The 15,717-nt window shown below is 57.0% G+C and overlaps 1 protein-coding gene across 1 annotated transcript in view; it reads right to left on the bottom strand.

Annotated features, from left to right (window-relative positions):
• Positions 1-15,717, bottom strand: part of LOC133356397 (protein kinase C delta type-like) — a 53,677-nt gene that overhangs the window by 25,255 nt on the left and 12,705 nt on the right. The window contains exons 4-7 of the mRNA XM_061573904.1: positions 14,269-14,332; positions 13,083-13,248; positions 4,470-4,501; positions 2,819-2,904 (exon numbers count right to left, since the gene is read on the bottom strand). Of these exons, the coding sequence (XP_061429888.1) occupies positions 2,819-2,904; positions 4,470-4,501; positions 13,083-13,248; positions 14,269-14,332 (348 nt within the window). The remainder of the gene's footprint in view (positions 1-2,818; positions 2,905-4,469; positions 4,502-13,082; positions 13,249-14,268; positions 14,333-15,717) is intronic.

Genomic DNA, 15,717 nt, shown 5'->3' with positions numbered 1-15,717 from the left:
GACAGGAATAAAGGCTGTTTTTCAACGATTTTACTTAACTTGATTCCTCTGTTTGTCGTGGTAAAATTTTGTCATCAAAATTTCGTCCACTTCCCGTTGTCCAATCAATTCCACATTTTGCACACGTACCCAGATCCGGTGACAATGCATGCCTGTATCAAATCGGCATCAATGAATCAATTAAATCGCTAATTTAAAGCAATTAACATTTTGTATGGACGCCTTATTATTTATATATATTTGTGTCGGTCAATAACGCCGTGGTCCCTAAACTGTGGAATCGGCTCGCCCAAGAAGCAGGCGCCGCGTGTCTCAGGCGCCATTGACGTACTTCTCGACCGTGAATTAAACGAAGTTGTTAATAAAACCGTTGTTTTAAAATAAAACTTTTAAAGGAGTTTAGTTGTTTTCAGCTCCTCCTGGTGGAGATACAAGGAGGCATTGCAATCAAAATCGGAATATTTATTTACAAGACGTCCAGATGATGACGCCGCCGCCGAACAAGACACCGATTGCACGGTGCCGCGTCTGCGTAACCGCACAGACGGCATGGTAATAAAACAAGGAACTCGGACGCGCTCTGACGCCGTGCATGGTAATAAAACAAGGAACTCGGACGCGCTCTGACGCCGTGCATGGTAATAAAACAAGGAACCGGGACGCGCTCTGACGCCGTGCATGGTAATAAGACAAGGAACCGGGACGCGCTCTGACGCCGTGCATGGTAATAAGACAAGGAACCGGGACGCGCTCTGACGCCGTGCATGGTAATAAAACAAGGAACTCGAATGCGCTCTGACGCCGTGTGCCCTCTCCTTGGGACCGATCGGCTCGCGTCGGCGACGGCCTCCGTTATTTTGCGAGGTGTGAAATCGCGTGCGACGCCTCGCTTGCTATTAAGCAACGCACTGAGAAGTGCGAGGAATGTCAATGTTTGGGTAAATCTGGAGAGAAGAGGAGACACGATTCAGGGGTAATGTGAAAAACACTGACGCTCAACAGATCTAGTCGACTCGATTCTTTATTTAAGCAGGTGTAAGGCCCCACTGAGCTGCTACGTAGCTTTCATTTTTCCTCGATCCAGTGCTTGAAGCTCCACATTTCCATGACATGGGCCAGCCTTGCCACAACGTGGGCAGGCCAATGACCTGCCCATGAAGTGGTACTCAATTTGTTCAGCCGAGGCGGATGGCTGGACAAACTCGTCTTGATGACAGACCCCCCCCCCCCCCAGGTCGTGTGACCTGGCCCCGCTGATCGATCGTTCTCTTTGCAATGCGTACACTGCACGAGGTGTTGCATGCGCGTTGATAAAGTGGGGGGGGGGGGGGGGGGGGGGGGTCCTGTTTAGATATTACCATCTGTGGCCATTCGCGAGTAACAAATGTCACCCTCGATGACTGAGGTGGAGCGTCTCTCGCTTTGTGTCCAGGGTGTTGGGACCGACGCACGCCCAACACGTTGTGCTCCATGTGGTCACGTACACGGTGCCGCCGCAATTGTGCAAAAAACGTCTCACCCGGTCAAACGCACAAATCATTTTTCGAAAAGTTTTCACAGCGGTATGGAGGGGGGAGGATTGCTGTCCAGATTCCTGGTTGAGTACAATTCAGATGAAAAAACTAATTCCATTCGGAAAATGCAAACCCAAAATTGGAGATGTGGGTTTACCCTCCAACACACCGGTGTGCTGATCTAGTAACAATTTGGCGCGTTTTCTTTACGTGACAAACCTTACTAATTGGTGTCGGGTTTAACGACGCATTTATATTTACGCGATCTAACCCAAAAAGCCTCTATTATGAAGTGGCTTATCATGTAGAAATGTATAGCAGCCAAACACTCTAAAAGCACTTAGATTCTAAATATATAAAGAAAAAGCGGAGGACCCGGATTAAAAATCCACGCGACCATCGGGAGAGAGGCACGCAAACTCCAAATATAGAGCAGGCATCGTCAGGGTCGGGATCGAACCCGCGACCTCCTGCACACCAGGCGAGGGAGTTAACATCTCTTGTGATTGGTGTGTCCGGGCGATCGCTCGCTGTTAGCGCCACTCCGTCCCGTGGCGCGCGCCGCTAATTCGCCGCTCGTTGCAAGAGCTCCCCGGTGGGAATGTTTTCCATCTCGGACTCGCGTCACCAGCAGCTGCCGCAGCTGCGGCACCAATTGTGAACAATTTGAGACGAACAGCTCCGTGTGAGAAACCGGATACAACACGGGGGCAGTGGGCCGAGTTGTCTGGGAAAGAACCTGAATGTCAGGAACACGCATAAATATTACCGATCTGTCGCTTGATGCGTGTACGCGTATCTCTGTTTCATTGTGTCTCTCTGATTGTGTGTCCTTGTGTGTGTCTCTGTCACATTGTGTCTCTCTCGTGTGTCATTGAGTGTGTCGCTTGTCTCATTGTGTCTCTGTCTCATTGTGTCTCTCATATTCTTGTTTATTTCCCCGGTTGCATCTCGCAGCAGACCTGTGGCGCTGCCTCGAGGCTGCGCCACGGCCGCGATGCCGGTGCGGCCGTGCGGTTCCCTGCCGGGCCGGCGAGGGATGCTCATCAGCGCATCAGAGCCGCCCCCCGCCCCCCGCCCCCCCGCGCGATGCGAACGAGCGGAGGGGGGGGCGGTCCCCCCCTTTCATATTTTGTCCCGTTTCATTTCTTCTTCTTCGAAATACGAGCGAAAGAAAGCGCATCAAAGTGGGGGAGGGGGAGGGGTGGGGGCTCCCCCGCGGCTTCAGAGGGCAGCTGGGGTCGGCGGGGGGAGGGGTCGACGAGAGGAGGGGGGGTCAGCGGCGGCGGGAGGGGCTCTCTCACCGCCGTGTCGCGGCTGTCGGTCGCGCTGCCCGTGCACTGCGCCAGGACCTTGTCGATGCAGCGCTTGTGGATCACCGCGTTGCACTCTGCGGACGTGCACGCACAAAGACAAAGATCCCTCACCACGGCGTAGCCTTCGCGGACTCTTGGGGCAAGTGCTGTTCGCGAGCGGCGCCGACGGAGGCCGGCGCCGCACGAGAAGGGGGTTGTGGTGGAGTGGCCGGCACCACGCCCGGCCGCCTTTGCCTCCCCAGTGACGGTGTTTGCAACGCACCAGGTACACGTTGGAGGCCGAATCGACCTAGGGGAGGCCCTGGACTGGTTCAATTGTTCCTCACTGGTGTTGACCACGAGTGGAAATCGAACTCGGGTCGCCGGGTTTGGAGTGCAGCTCGAACCATGTGGATTGTGGAAGGATCGTCCCTGGCAGGTCACGGGACAGACCCAGGTGCCATCGGTTGACTGACTGGAATGATTGGCAGATAAACCAGTTGTGCCCCCTACTGTGCCAACCTGCTGCGTTTAAGCTGCCCGGCGCTCCGCTCGTTGTTCTGAGCGTCGCCCCTCTGCCCTCCGTGGGCGACTGCCTCCAACTGCCCAATAGCGTCCTTCACGAGCCTCCTCCATAGAGGCCGATCTTGACACCGCTGGCACCAGTCATCGGCAAGTCCACTCAGCTCCACATCCTCCTGTACCACATCACTCCATCTCTACTCTAGCCCATAGCGCACCGGTTTAACCTCCCTCTATCTGGTCGAACAGAAGCTGCTTGGGCATGCGGAGGCTGGGCATGCGTCCTAAAATGCGACTGAAAATGTTCACCCAAAAAAACTACGTGGGCATTTGTCGTTGTTTCACACAGAGGCCCAAACACGGGGGAGGAGGCGGATTGTCTGCTTGGCTCATTTTGAGCAACACGCGAGAGCGTGGCACTGTCCTTTGGATGTGACCCTCCCTCCCTCCACGATGGCTAGGAGATATTAACTAACTCGCCTGATATGCAGAAGTGCGTGGGTTCAATTCCCATCCTGACGATAGCTGGAGTTTGCGTATCTCTCTCTCTCTCCCCGTAGCCGTGTGGATTTTTCTCCGGGTTCTCCGGTTTTTCCCTCCACATTTATAAATACGCGTTTAGAGTATTTGGCTGCTACAAATTCCCATATGATGATCATAACCCTGGCCAGGTCGCTTCTAAAAAGAGCTCTATAGCTTCGTGAGCCTTATCTGGTAAAATAAAATAAAAAAATGTGTTTGAATAGTTAGTTCCAGCCAGCCAGCCAAACTTTTCTCTCACACAGCACGATTGGACCTCGCGCTGTATGGAGGAGGGTGCTGTTTGTGTGAGTGCAGTAGAGGTGGGTGGAGGGTGGCGGTTTCGGTGGTTGTCATGAAGGCATCTTATTGTGCCGTGACGCCGGGATGTTCACTCCGACGAGAGACGAGAGAGTGAGAGACGAGAGAGTGAGAGATGAGAGAGTGAGAGTGAGAGAGTGAGAGAGTGAGAGACGAGAGAGTGAGAGATGAGAGAGTGAGAGAGTGAGAGACGAGAGAGTGAGAGACGAGAGAGTGAGAGAGTGAGAGAGACGAAAGAGACGAGAGAGACGAGAGAGACGAGAGAGACGAGAGAGTGAGAGAGACGAGAGGGACTCACGGCGACACTGATAGCCTTGCTTGTTGAGGCCCCTGCAGAGGAAGGTGGGCGAGAAGGGCGACAACAGAAAGCGTCAGCCGGCCGACCACACGCGGTGGACAAAGTCGTCACTCTCAACATCGCGGCCACTGGGCAACGTGGGCGGGGGGTCAGTAGGCTTTCATCCAGCAGTGGACTAAAACAACAGAGTGTAACTGCTGCTCGAACGAGCATTGGAAGGCACTGACGGATCATCTCCCCGTTTTACGGCCCTGAGGCGCCGGTGGAAATTTCACATTCCCGTGGTGGGGACGAGTCCATCCCTAGCGCAACCACTGAGAGATAACGCAAAGGAGGGGGGTGCTGGAAATGATTGTCGTTATCATGGTGTTATTAACATGTCCCGTACGGCTTTCACTGAAGGTCAGATTGATTATTCTCTTTGGCCACGGTGACCTGGGGTGAATTTAAAAGGCATCAAAGGAAACGCAGGCGTCACCAGAAATAACTCGGCAAAGTGTACACAGCCCCGTAGGGGTACGCGGCCCCTGTCGGGGTATGCAGCACGGCTCGAGAAGATGTGGTGCAGGAGGATGTGGAGCTGAGTGGACTTGCCGACGACCGGTACCAACGGTGTCAAGATCGACCTCTGTGGAGGAGGCTCTTGAAGGATACTACTGGGCAGTTGGAGGCAGTCGCCCTCCAACAACAACGGAGGACGGAGGAGCGACGCTCACAACAACGAGCGGAGTGCCGGGCGGATAAAACGTGGCAAGTTGGCACAGTGGGGGGCACAGGTGGTGCATCTGGCAGTCATCTCAGTCAACTAACGGCACCTGGGTCTCTGCCGTGACCTGCTATCAGCTAGCATTCAACACTTGACGTGGTCTCAAGGTGCACCTAGCCTGGCACAAGCCCTGTGGTGGCACTGAGTAGCGAGCGGCAACTGTTGTGTCTGCCGCGAGTATGCGTGCACGTGCGTGTCTCCAAGTGCTTGTGCACCTGTGTGAACGCCATGACCACAAAGTAAATATTATATGTGAATGTGTTCTTGTTGCCACATGCTAATACATGCTAATACATGCTGATATATGCCAATGCGTGCTCATAAGGAGGGGGGGGGGTAACATTTCATCTTCCTTCGCCTTGAGGCTGTGGGCTAAGCGATGGAGTCGGCACGTATGTCCAGTTGCCTGTTCGGATAGAGAGTCGTAAGTTCAACTGCCGCTCGATAGATGGTGATGGTGGCATCTGCAGAACGTGAAGAACCAGTGGCATCTACAGAAGATGAAGAACCAGTGGCATCTACATCTGCAGAACATGAAGAACCAGTGGCATCTACATCTGTAGAACGTGAAGAACCACACTCGCTTTCCCGTGAAATCAAAAAATGTAAGAAGGCAGAGAATGTTTTGGTTTAACACGTAGGAGGAGGCTTTATCATAATGGAGGTTTTTGTTGGGGCTAGATAGCATAAATATACATCTGGCTGTCCGCCTGATGATGCTAGGTGTCATTACTGTTGTAATGTTGTTGTCAGATTGGAAATGTTGTGGGTTTGCTCTCCAACACACTAGTAACGAACTGGCATGTTCTGTTAACGTGGTGGCGGCTTTAACGACACATTTATATTTACGCTATCTAACCCAAAAAAAACGTTATTATAGAGATTTTTTTGGTTTGCTGTTTATTTCCTTTACTGTTTTTTTCATTTACTACTAACTTCTCTCACGCTATTCGTTGCCGCACGGTTGCGCTGTATTTTACACGCGGCTGAATTTCCATAACGGGTCTCCGTTTTCACTGCTATTGCCCTGCGCTGCCGTCTGCCCCGTATCGTTCCCGTCCCACTGCACCACGCGCGCGTCATCGAGGGCGACATTGGCCCCTCAAATAAAGGCTGGCGCATTGAACGATGGGGCTGCCGCCGCACGGTCCGCTGTCGACGATGCGCGTCCCGCTCCGGTGAACGCTGCTCGAGACTTTGGCCCCTTGTTTACATTCAACTACGGATCTCATTCCGCGATGGGGGGGGGGGGGGCACCTCGCCTGCGTAGAACAAAGGATGCCTCTGTGTACGTACGGGCATCGATGGAGTTGGGGGGGCGTGCGTGCGTCCACAGGCGCACCTGAGCATGCATTGAGTTGTCAGTTTGCGACTCTCTGTGCACATCCACACACTAACCCTGCCCCTACCAGACACTCACCCTGCCCCTACCACACACTCACCCTGCCCCTACCACACACTCACCCTGCCCCTACCAGACACTCACCCAGCCCCTACCACACACTCACCCAGCCCCAACCAGACACTCACCCAGCCCCTACCACACACTCACCCTGCCCCTACCACACACTAACCCTGCCCCTACCAGACACTCACCCTGCCCCTACCACACACTCACCCAGCCCCTACCACACACTCACCCAGCCCCAACCAGACACTCACCCAGCCCCTACCACACACTCACCCAGCCCCTAACACACACTCACCCTGCCCCTACAACACTCACCCAGCCCTACCAGACACTCACCCAGCCCCTACCAGACACTCACCCAGCCCCTACCAGACACTCACCCTGCCCCTACCACACACTCACCCTGCCCCTACCACACACTCACCCTGCCCCTACAACACTCACCCAGCCCCTACCACACACTCACCCTGCCCCTACCACACACTCACCCTGCCCCTACCACACACTCACCCTGCCCCTACCACACTCTCACCCAGCCCCTACCACACACTCACCCTGCCCCTACCACACTCTCACCCAGCCCCTACCACACACTCACCCTGCCCCTACCACACACTCACCCTGCCCCTACCACACTCTCACCCAGCCCCTACCAGACACTCACCCTGCCCCTACCACACACTCACCCTGCCCCTACCAGACACTCACCCTGCCCCTACAACACACTCACCCTGCCCCTACCACACACTCACCCTGCCCCTACCACACACTCACCCTGCCCCTACCACACTCTAACCCAGCCCCTACCACACACTCACCCTGCCCCTACCAGACACTCACCCAGCCCCTACCACACACTCACCCAGCCCCTACCACACTCTCACCCAGCCCCTACTACACACTCACCCTGCCCCTACCACACACTCACCCAGCCCCTACCAGACACTCACCCTGCCCCTACCACACACTCACCCTGCCCCTACCACACACTCACCCAGCCCCAACCAGACACTCACCCAGCCCCTACCACACACTCACCCTGCCCCTACCACACACTAACCCTGCCCCTACCAGACACTCACCCTGCCCCCTACCACACACTCACCCAGCCCCTACCACACACTCACCCAGCCCCAACCAGACACTCACCCAGCCCCTACCACACACTCACCCAGCCCCAACCAGACACTCACCCTGCCCCTACCACACACTCACCCAGCCCCTACCACACACTCACCCAGCCCCTACCACACACTCAGCCTGCCCCTACAACACTCACCCAGCCCTACCAGACACTCACCCAGCCCCTACCAGACACTCACCCTGCCCCTACCACACACTCACCCTGCCCCTACCACACACTCACCCTGCCCCTACAAAACTCACCCAGCCCCTACCACACACTCACCCTGCCCCTACCACACACTCACCCTGCCCCTACCACACACTCACCCTGCCCCTACCACACTCTCACCCAGCCCCTACCACACACTCACCCTGCCCCTACCACACTCTCACCCAGCCCCTACCACACACTCACCCTGCCCCTACCACACACTCACCCTGCCCCTACCACACTCTCACCCAGCCCCTACCAGACACTCACCCTGCCCCTACCACACACTCACCCTGCCCCTACCAGACACTCACCCTGCCCCTACAACACACTCACCCTGCCACTACCACACACTCACCCTGCCCCTACCACACACTCACCCTGCCCCTACCACACTCTCACCCAGCCCCTACCAGACACTCACCCTGCCCCTACCACACACTCACCCTGCCCCTACCAGACACTCACCCTGCCCCTACCAGACACTCACCCTGCCCCTACCACACACTCACCCTGCCCCTACCACACACTCACCCTGCCCCTACCACACTCTCACCCAGCCCCTACCACACACTCACCCTGCCCCTACCAGACACTCACCCAGCCCCTACCACACACTCACCCAGCCCCTACCACACTCTCACCCAGCCCCTACTACACACTCACCCTGCCCCTACCACACACTCACCCAGCCCCTACCAGACACTCACCCTGCCCCTACCACACACTCACCCTGCCCCTACCACACACTCACCCAGCCCCTACCAGACACTCACCCTGCCCCTACCAGACACTTACCCTGCCCCTACCAGACACTCACCCTGCCCCTACCACACTCACCCTGCCCCTACCAGATACTCACCCAGCCCCTACCACACACTCACCCTGCCCCTACCACACTCTCACCCTGCCCCTACCACACACTCACCCAGCCCCTACCACACACCCACCCTACCACACACTCACCCTGCCCCTACCACACACTCACCCTGCCCCTACCACACACTCACCCTGCCCCTACCACACACTCACCATGCCCCTACCACACACTCACCCTGCCCCTACCAGACACTCACCCAGCCCCTACCACACTCACCCTGCCCCTACCAGACACTCACCCAGCCCCTACCACACACTCACCCTGCCCCTACCACACACTCACCCTGCCCCTACCAGACACTCACCCTGCCCCTACCACACTCACCCTGCCCCTACCAGACACTCACCCAGCCCCTACCACACTCACCCTGCCCCTACCACACACTCACCCTGCCCCTACCACACACTCACCCTGCCCCTACAACACTCACCCAGCCCCTACCACACACTCACCCTGCCCCTACCACACACTCACCCTGCCCCTACCACACACTCACCCTACCACACACTCACCCTGCCCCTACCAGACACTCACCCTGCCCCTACCAGACACTCACCCTGCCCCTACCACACACTCACCCTGCCCCTACCACACTCTCACCCAGCCCCTACCACACACTCACCCTGCCCCTACCACACTCTCACCCAGCCCCTACCACACACTCACCCTGCCCCTACCACACACTCACCCTGCCCCTACCACACTCTCACCCAGCCCCTACCAGACACTCACCCTGCCCCTACCACACACTCACCCTGCCCCTACCAGACACTCACCCTGCCCCTACAACACACTCACCCTGCCCCTACCACACACTCACCCTGCCCCTACCACACACTCACCCTGCCCCTACCACACTCTCACCCAGCCCCTACCAGACACTCACCCTGCCCCTACCACACACTCACCCTGCCCCTACCAGACACTCACCCTGCCCCTACCAGACACTCACCCTGCCCCTACAACACTCACCCAGCCCCTACCACACGCTCACCCTGCCCCTACCAGACACTCACCCTGCCCCTACCACACACTCACCCTGCCCCTACCACACACTCACCCAGCCCCTACCAGACACTCACCCTGCCCCTACCAGACACTTACCCTGCCCCTACCAGACACTCACCCTGCCCCTACCACACTCACCCTGCCCCTACCAGACACTCACCCAGCCCCTACCACACACTCACCCTGCCCCTACCACACTCTCACCCTGCCCCTACCACACACTCACCCAGCCCCTACCACACACTCACCCAGCCCCTACCACACACTCACCCTACCACACACTCACCCTGCCCCTACCACACACTCACCCTGCCCCTACCACACACTCACCCTGCCCCTACCACACACTCACCCTGCCCCTACCACACACTCACCCTGCCCCTACCACACACTCACCCTGCCCCTACCACACACTCACCCTGCCCCTACCAGACACTCACCCAGCCCCTACCACACTCACCCTGCCCCTACCAGACACTCACCCAGCCCCTACCACACACTCACCCTGCCCCTACCACACACTCACCCTGCCCCTACCAGACACTCACCCTGCCCCTACCACACACTCACCCTGCCCCTACCAGACACTCACCCAGCCCCTACCACACTCACCCTGCCCCTACCACACACTCACCCTGCCCCTACCACACACTCACCCTGCCCCTACCACACACTCACCCTGCCCCTACCACACTCACCCTGCCCCTACCAGACACTCACCCAGCCCCTACCACACTCACCCTGCCCCTACCACACACTCACCCTGCCCCTACCACACACTCACCCTGCCCCTACAACACTCACCCAGCCCCTACCACACACTCACCCTGCCCCTACCACACACTCACCCTGCCCCTACCACACACTCACCCTACCACACACTCACCCTGCCCCTACCACACACTCACCCTGCCCCTACCAGACACTCACCCTGCCCCTACCAGACACTCACCCTGCCCCTACCACACACTCACCCTGCCCCTACCACACTCTCACCCAGCCCCTACCACACACTCACCCTGCCCCTACCACACTCTCACCCAGCCCCTACCACACACTCACCCTGCCCCTATCAGACACTCACCCAGCCCCTACCACACACTCACCCTGCCCTTACCACACTCTCACCCTGCCCCTACCACACACTCACCCAGCCCCTACCACACACTCACCCTACCACACACTCACCCTGCCCCTACCACACACTCACCCTGCCCCTACCACACACTCACCATGCCCCTACCACACACTCACCCTGCCCCTACCACACACTCACACTGCCCCTACCACACACTCACCCTGCCCCTACCAGACACTCACCCAGCCCCTACCACACTCACCCTGCCCCTACCAGACACTCACCCAGCCCCTACCACACACTCACCCTGCCCCTACCACACACTCACCCTGCCCCTACCACACACTCACCCTGCCCCTACCACACTCACCCTGCCCCTACCAGACACTCACCCAGCCCCTAGCACACTCACCCTGCCCCTACCACACACTCACCCTGCCCCTACCACACACTCACCCTGCCCCTACAACACTCACCCAGCCCCTACCACACACTCACCCTGCCCCTACCACACACTCACCCTGCCCCTACCACACACTCACCCTACCACACACTCACCCTGCCCCTACCACACACTCACCCTGCCCTACCAGACACTCACCCTGCCCCTACCAGACACTCACCCTGCCCCTACCACACACTCACCCAGCCCCTACCACACACTCACCCTGCCCCTACCACACACTCACCCTGCCCCTACCACACTCTCACCCAGCCCCTACAACACTCACCCAGCCCCTACCACACACTCACCCAGCCCCTACCACACACTCACCCTGCCCCTACCACACACTCACCCTGCCCCTACCAGACACTCACCCTGCCCCTACAACACTCACCCAGCCCCTACCACACACTCACCCAGCCCCTACCACACACTCACCCTGCCCCTACCACACACTCACCCTGCCCCTACCACACACTCACCCTGCCCCTACCACACACTCACCCAGCCCCTACCACACACTCACCCTGCCCCTACCACACACTCACCCTGCCCCTACCACACCACATCCCAACCTCACCCTGCCCCTACCACACACTCACCCTGCCCCTACCACACACTCACCCTGCCCCTACCACACACTCACCCTGCCCCTACCACACACTCACACCTGCCCCTACCACACACTCACCTTGCCCCTACCACACACTCACCCTGCCCCTACCACACTCTCACCCAGCCCCTACCACACACTCACCCTGCCCCTGCCCCTACCACACACTCACCCTGCCCCTACCACACACTCACCCTGCCCCTACCACACACTCACCCCTGCCCCTGCCCCTACCACACACTCACCCTGCCCCTACCACACACTCACCCTGCCCCTAGCCACACTATCCATCCACACGCTAACGCTGCCCCCTCCCTACCTTCCCCCTCCTTCCCTTCCCCCCTCCCCTCCTCCTCTCGATTGACGTCGCAGGATGACTAACGGCCGCTGTGAAGCAGACCACGGCGTCGGACCTCACGGTTAATACCGAGACAATAACCAGGGCGCGTTCTGTCGGATTCGAACTGAGATCAGCTCGGTCGGCTACATACGGTGCGCAAGGAGTTCGGCGTATGGACGAACGCGCCACCTGGGCCGTGTGTCCCGGGCTGTCCCCAACGCAAGCTGGAAGCTTCGCGAATGAGAAGACGCAGTAATAATAATAATCGTTTATCATCGATTACCCAGGCGGTCTCCGGACTACGACAATGGAGATGGTCCGATCGGCGGACGATCCACGTTCACGAGGTTTGTACGACGTTTATGCAATGCCCACCACGAATCGATTCATGACGACGCAGAAGCTCGATGCAGGACGGCATCTTCCGACGCGACCTGGCGCCCAACGTGGCCAATAAAAGTAAAAACAGCATCGGCTAGTGGTGTCTCTACTGTTCCTGATGTCTATGGGAAAATAGGGGTCTGGTTAACGACGATGTTTCTAGGAACAGCGCATTGTGATGTCGCAGATGCACGGGGACCACCTGTGCAATGCAACATTAATCAGGGCGGCCTGCCGGAATCCAAGTGCAAACCTCTGCAACGAGGGGGGAATCCGCTACCCCTGGGACCCCCTCCTCGCCCCCCCTCCCACTCGCCCCCTCGCGCCCCCCCCCCCCCCCCCGTGCGCTACTGACCACACGAAGCTCTGGCACACGGAGCAGAACGTTGGCTGGCGGAAGAAGGTGGCGGTGTACTCGTGGCCCAGCACGATGTGCACCTTGGCCTGCTTGATGGCGCCTCGCCGACGGTTCAGCATGGACACGCCGCGCCACTCGGGGCCCTGCCAGTCCTTGGGGGCACCTGCACGGTCGGGGGAGATTGGGCCAAGGGCCGCCGGGGTCACGGATGGCAGTGGGGAAAGGTTATCGATCGTCGTCATCGGCCATTGTCGATCTGCTGCCGCGTGAAGGCCTCCCCAAGGCGCCGCCGCCTCTCGCGATCCTGCGATGCGACGATCCATCCGACGCCCACACCTCAAGTGGGTTTAATCGTTCCATTCCTGGGCCGTCGCTCCCAAACTATCGTCGCTTCGTGACGTGTCCTACCCTAACCCACTCCCACTTTTTCTCAAGTTTGGGCGATGTGTCCTTGTCCCCGTGCGTGTCCTCGAATCCGCGAGGTGCCCCTCCTGTCTCTCAAGGCAACTCCACGCCTGCGTCTCTCCGGGATTCGTTGCGCCCTCTCTATTTTGCGTTCCGCGTGCGCGCTTCCGTTAGCGACGACCGCGGCGAGCCAGAGCCACGCGTCGCCGCAGGTTTTGCGCACCGATAGGTCACACGACTAATCGTATAGAGAAGCAAATGAAGGTATCGGCGGTACACACCGGTGGTGCCATGGTAAACAAAGTAAAATGAAATGTTTTATTATTATTTATTTTCCTGGCATTCACTAACACATAGAATGGACTTTTTGTTTACTTTTTTTTAAAAATGTCTAATAGTGTATTGTATTACATTGATCTCTTTTTTTTTACCTTTTCTTGTTTAATTGTATGTAATGGAAGAGATTAGAGATTAATAAAGTACAACTATAACCGCAATCATATAAACAGAAATCTATTTGTCGCAATATATTGGGGGGGACATTTTTGAGCATATTGGGGGGGGGTTGTGTGTCCCCCCCCCAATATATATTATTATTATATTATAATTACGGCCTTGGCAGATTTACCGACACATTTATATTTACACGATCTAACCCAAGAGAAAAAAAACCCTCGATTGTGGTAATATTGGTCGCGAAAGTCTACTACGCATTAAACGAATGCCAACGCTGACATCTTTTCGTGGTGCGTGCGTGAGCGCGCGAGCGTGCGTTTACCCGTCTTCATCTCGTCGATGTACCGCAGAGACACCAGAAGCTTCCCTGCTGGCTTCAGGTCCAGCTGTTGACAAAGAGAGGAGAGGGAACGCAATGCACTTCAACTCTGGAGAAGCTTTTTTTTCAAAATCCGGCCGGATTACGACTCAACTATTTTAGATTTTTATTCTACCAGGCAAGGCCCAACTGAGCTGCTGTATAATTATTTTTCAGAAGTGACCCTTGGCCATCACAAATGATAGCTCGAGGTGGTGGCTCATCATGATCGCGTGGAAATTTATAGCAGGTAAATACTCTGAACACGTGGTCATGTTGATTCTAAATGTGGAGGGCAAAACTGGAGGACCCAGAGAAAAATCTACGTGACCAAGGGAAGAGAGAGAGACACGCAAACTCCAAATATACAGCAGGCGTCAAAGTCGGGATCGAATCCACGACCTCCTGCATAGCAGGCGAGGTAGTTAACATCTCGCCACTGCGGCGTCCATGCATACACGCATACATAGGATAGCGAACGAGTTTATTTGAAGTTTGCAGTGTCTCTCTCTCTCCCAATGGTCGTGTGGATTTTTTCTGGGTCCACCGCTCTTTCCCCTCCACATTTAGAAAGAACCTCACGCGTTTAGAGTATTTGGCCGCTATACATTTCCACGTGATGATGATGAGCTTCACTTGGTTGAGCTATCATTCGTGATGACCAGGTCGCTTCTGAAAAAGAGCTATGTAGCAGCTCAGCAGGGCATTACCTGGTAGAAGAAAAAATAGTTTTGAGTGTATGGCGAACGTCTTTCGCACCGTACGTAGCCAACCGCACTCTCGAAACCGTCCGTGGCTGGGGGCATCGTCGGCCACGCGAGCCCCCCCCCCCCCGACAGACTCCGAGCCCTCAAGCTGAGCCCCGCTCGCGCTTCCCCAGGGCTCCTGACGCGATGGCGGTGGCGGCCGTGGCATGGACCGGCACCCGGCGAGACATCAAACCCCCGGTGGTGACGAAGCCGATTCCTCATCGCCGTTTCATTTATCGTCCCCGTCGTCATTTTCCGACGGATGTTTCATATCGGCCGGGTCGCGCCTTTCAAGACAGCGGGCGGCCGGATGGTCAAACGGCTGCACAATGTGGCGCACGGTTTGGCAGGGTCACGGGTTCATGAGCCGTGCCACAGCTGATGGCAGCCCAAGCATAGGTGGGTGCACGATGCGCAGCTGCTGTGTCTCACTGTCTCTCTGTCTCGCTGTCTCGCCGTGTCTCACTGTGTCTCACTGTGTCTCGCCATGTCTCGCCGTGTCTCACTGTGTCTCGCTGTCTCACTGTCTCGCCGTGTCTCACGGTGTCTCACTGTGTCTCACTGTGTCTCGCCATGTCTCGCTGTCTCGCTGTCTCTCTGTCTCACTGTGTCTCACTGTGTCTCACTGTGTCTCGCTGTCTCACACTGTGTCTCGCTGTCTCGC

This window comes from Lethenteron reissneri, chromosome 54 (genome assembly GCF_015708825.2).
Source record: "Lethenteron reissneri isolate LAM-NWPU_2019-01 chromosome 54, ASM1570882v1, whole genome shotgun sequence".
In the NCBI taxonomy this organism is placed as follows: Eukaryota; Metazoa; Chordata; class Hyperoartia; order Petromyzontiformes; family Petromyzontidae; genus Lethenteron; species Lethenteron reissneri.
The sequence above is the reverse complement of the archived record's forward strand: the minus strand, read 5'-3'. Positions and strand labels throughout refer to the sequence as shown.